Source organism: Ruditapes philippinarum, unplaced genomic scaffold, assembly GCF_026571515.1.
Source record: "Ruditapes philippinarum isolate M1 unplaced genomic scaffold, ASM2657151v2 ctg3775_1_1_1_1, whole genome shotgun sequence".
In the NCBI taxonomy this organism is placed as follows: Eukaryota; Metazoa; Mollusca; class Bivalvia; order Venerida; family Veneridae; genus Ruditapes; species Ruditapes philippinarum.
In genome coordinates this window covers 223258-227434 of record NW_026854177.1, presented here as the reverse complement: position 1 = coordinate 227434, position 4177 = coordinate 223258, and the positions used below count along the sequence as shown (strand labels likewise).

At 30.9% G+C, this 4177-nt stretch overlaps 1 protein-coding gene across 1 annotated transcript; it reads right to left on the bottom strand.

Moving 5' to 3' along the window:
• Positions 1-1080: 1080 nt before the first annotated feature.
• Positions 1081-3860, bottom strand: LOC132739271 (uncharacterized). The gene has a single exon (XM_060726947.1). It carries the CDS (start codon positions 3674-3676, stop codon positions 1961-1963), a length of 1716 nt encoding a protein of 571 aa, XP_060582930.1. The 5' UTR covers positions 3677-3860; the 3' UTR covers positions 1081-1960.
• Between the last annotated feature and the right edge of the window lie 317 nt (positions 3861-4177).

Sequence of the window (4177 nt, the reverse complement as noted above, 5' to 3'; positions counted from 1 at the left end):
GTTAAAGTCAGTGTTTTATTCTATCATCAAAGTCTTAGAGACCCGTAAGCATTTTTTATTAGATTGCAATTGTTCTACTGTTCTTTAAAATCAACAGATCATTAGAAGACAATGCCAGGCTAGAACTACTCCTTAAATAATTAGGAGTTCTTTATACATATTTGTTAATTGTGAAAATATGTGAAATCACAAATTTGTACAAATATTTATCCGCGAAACTACACTAACGATTTATGAAGCTATTCTGCGTTTGAGTGAATCGTTCTATATGGCTGGGAGTACTTCGGCCATTATTTAGATAAAATAAGTTAGGAAATCAAATTTGAAAAGCGAAAATGTGTTTCATTTTTTTCTCCTGATCAAACGTCATTACGTAATTTCGAAATAAATATTTTTGAAAATTAATTTTGATTTACTTCATTTTAAAGAATCTAATTTTGCAGTGTAAATGGTACGCTTTAAAACACATTATTCACTTAACTGGCATGAATATTTATATTTCTCTTTTCGGTATAAGATAATTGTCAAATAAGAGAAAAGAATGTAATTGTGTCTGCTTTTTCAATAATTATAATCTCATTAGGACAAATATTTCTCTTCGTTTAAAAGAAATGAATCAGAGATTAAAAGCAACTGTGAAATACAGCATACCATTCATTTGCTCATATTGAATATGACGCTGTGGAATATATTAATACAGAGTAATATCGCTTTTCTTTATCTTTGTTTGTTTACCATAAAATTCCTAGGATATTGTATCAGACTTTATATCAGACATTATATTAGACATAGACATTCATTGTAATTAAGGACAATTATTTCTCGTTGCACAATATGAAATGGCATTTGTCAGACATAAACATTTACAGTACAGGACAATTGGGTGTTTCTCTTTCAATAATATAAAATGGTATAGGTCAAAAATTCCAACAGGAATACCATAAAAATGTAAAGTATAATTTGGTGTTTCTAACCGTTATTTGAGACTTAGAGTAATGCATTCAAACACGATTCTTACATAATTAATTAGTTTTATTTGGATATTGAAAATAAAACAAACATGCACAGCTTTTTTTTTCTACTGATAGCTTTTTGGCAATTTGTAAAAATATAGTGATTATGTATAGAAATCACAATACTGCATTGTTTACATTGTACTACTTTAATGACAAATAACTTTAGTGCGACTTTTATCAGGTTACAAAGCAAGTAACATGTCCTACCTAAAACCAATATTTGAAAATTATAACATTTATATATCTATAATTTACCCCTTCAATGAAATAAACGTTTATTAGATTCTGAGGCATAATGTGCCTTTAACTTCTGCCAATATAGATACTTATCGTACTATTTGAGAGAGACAAACCAAAAATATGTCAAACATTCACAATGTTTTTAAGTTAAAATTGTGGTCAATGTTGTTATCCTCCCATGGTATTGTCATAATTTAAAGACCTAACATAAGATCCAATATAATCACAAGAAAAATTTCGGCTGTACCACCTAAAACAACAATAATTAAAGAAAATTATTTACATATCATTGACAATAGTAATCAATAATCACTCTGTACATGTTACATTAATCATGGCTCACTGTGTAAGTGATAAACAACCAACCTATCTCTGAATAAATACAATTTATAGATAAAAACTGTTTGGAACATATATGATGAAGATCGAACCATCATTGTAAACATGGTTATCACAAATTTCTTATTTCATGAAATGTTTATGTAAGAGATAATGTAATCTTTGAGTTTTAAGATATCATTACATATACAGTGTGAGAGTGTCCGATAATATGTGATGAAACCATATGTTAGTTGTTCATATCAATTCAAATGATATCAAACACTTTGTTAAAAAAAAAAAAGACCTATACATATACAATCAGTGTCCGATAATAGGTACATGTACGTGATAAACACACATCTATGTTATGCCTACAATACATGTCAATTGACATCAAATACTTTGATATCATTATGTGACTTGTCATAAATAAGCATCCTCTTCTGATCATCAGATATCGCCAAGCAAATTGGTTTCTTGACTCCTTTCACAGTAAAAGGAAGTACCTCTCTTGGTTTTGATGTAACCATGATTAGTCTATCACTGACGCTCTGACAACAAACAATAACCGCCCCATCATGTGTCATAACAAGTTGTCGTAGTGATTTCATATCATTGCTCGTTATTTTATCCTTTACTTTCCTATCAACAGTAAACTCAACAAGAGCATTGTTATAGAAATCAGACACAATGTAGCTTTTGTTGTCTCCGTTACATGAAGCTATATAATAAGGATGTGTACAATGTTTCGCGATATCAAACTCTTTCATTATGTTTCCTTCCATGTCAAGTAGCTGAACGCATGCTGGCCTTTCGAACGATACAACAAGAACTCCGTTACGGTAGTCGATTCCTCTACAGTCCTTTCTGACCTTAATACTGTGACTTTTAGAAATTCCATTTGATGTATTGATGAAGAGTATTTCACCTGTTGTGACTAGAGTTACTGCGAATAATTTCAAATTGATTGAAGTAGCGTCCCATGGTTGATCACCTGTATTAAATCTACGTGTTATTTCATTCTCTTCTACGTTTAAAAGTTTAAGACAATAATTTCTAAAATCAACAAGCAAGAGTTCACAACATGAAATTAATGCCATTCCTGATATGTAGCATTCGTTTGTGTCTTTAACTGACCTGACACTAAGACTCTTTACCAGCGTTGTTTGAACATTTTTTAGGCTCTTTTTGCTGTGTATATGTGATTTCGATTTTTTCTCATGGATAGCACCAATGTGTAGTTTGCCTGTCACAAGTTTTTCTAACTCGTGAGACTTTACAAAGTCAAATATTTCAATCTCACATTTAGATGCAAGCTCCTCTGTTGAAATCTGGCAGGCTTCAATCTTTTCATGAGCAAGTTTTGCTATTACAAACAATTGATTTATCTTATCTGAATTGTTACTTATTTTGTCTTGACATTCTCTCATTTCAGTTTCCATAGACTCAAATTCTTTTTGCATATGCCCAAGCTGAGACACTTGTTTCGATGTCAGCTGATCTATTCGTTTCAACAGATCTGCCTCAGCATTATCCAAATATTCGTTAATCTCTTGTCGGAAAATGTGAATATCTTTTATAATCTTATCTCTCATTTCATCAGCCGCCTTTATGCCATTTACAAAATCATCATGGTAAAATGAAATTCTACGCATAAGGGTTTCAATCTTTTTCTTGATTTGTACGAGTTCCTCGCTGGTATCGTAGCTGTCGGATACCTCATTGACGAGTTTAACAGAACATGCTTTGTGGCTAAGTACCATACAATCTCCGCATCCTACATAATTATGGTCTTCACAATAAAACTTTATAATTTCGGTATGATGGCTTGAACACAACTCCGTACATGGATCTTTTTGCTTTTTCCTTGATATTGGCATTTCATCCTTCGACTTGATTACGTGATTTTTACTTATAGCTAATTTACGATGAGCCTTCAAACAGGGAGAACAGATAAACTCATTACAAGTTTCACAGAATGCCTCCGCTTCTACTGTATCACCGTCACATTCACATGGCTGGCAAAGAACTGTAAGTTGTCTCCCTTTGTTAGATATGGAATGTTTATCGTCGCATTCCTTCCGACCTGATACTTCCATTTTGAATTTATGAAAATCAATATATCTCAATGAAAGCAATATAATCCTTTCAAATTTTAAGCTTGTTGATATAAAATGTTTTTTTGTTATGTTTGACAACGTTAACTTTTACAATAGTAAGTTATATCCGTTAATTGTTGCTGCTTTAAAGAAAATAAATGTAAGCCGACATTCCGTGATTGTTCTCAAGTTTATCTATAAGTAAACAGGAAGTTTAAATATTAAAACATATTTAAGGGGGCGCAATAATTTGGTGAAATTTATGACCGAAATAGTTACCTTTCTTTATTTGCGATACATGCACTGGGGGTATTGAATTACCATGTTACATTTGTAAAGCTACATATCTTAACAAATTATTAAAATATTAAACTTCAGAACAATTTAGTAATGTATGAATAGTCCAAATATCAATATTACATGTTACTTGTGAATTGAATTATTATTATTATTATTATTATTATTATTATTATTGATTGTAAATTGATTATAAATGCTGAA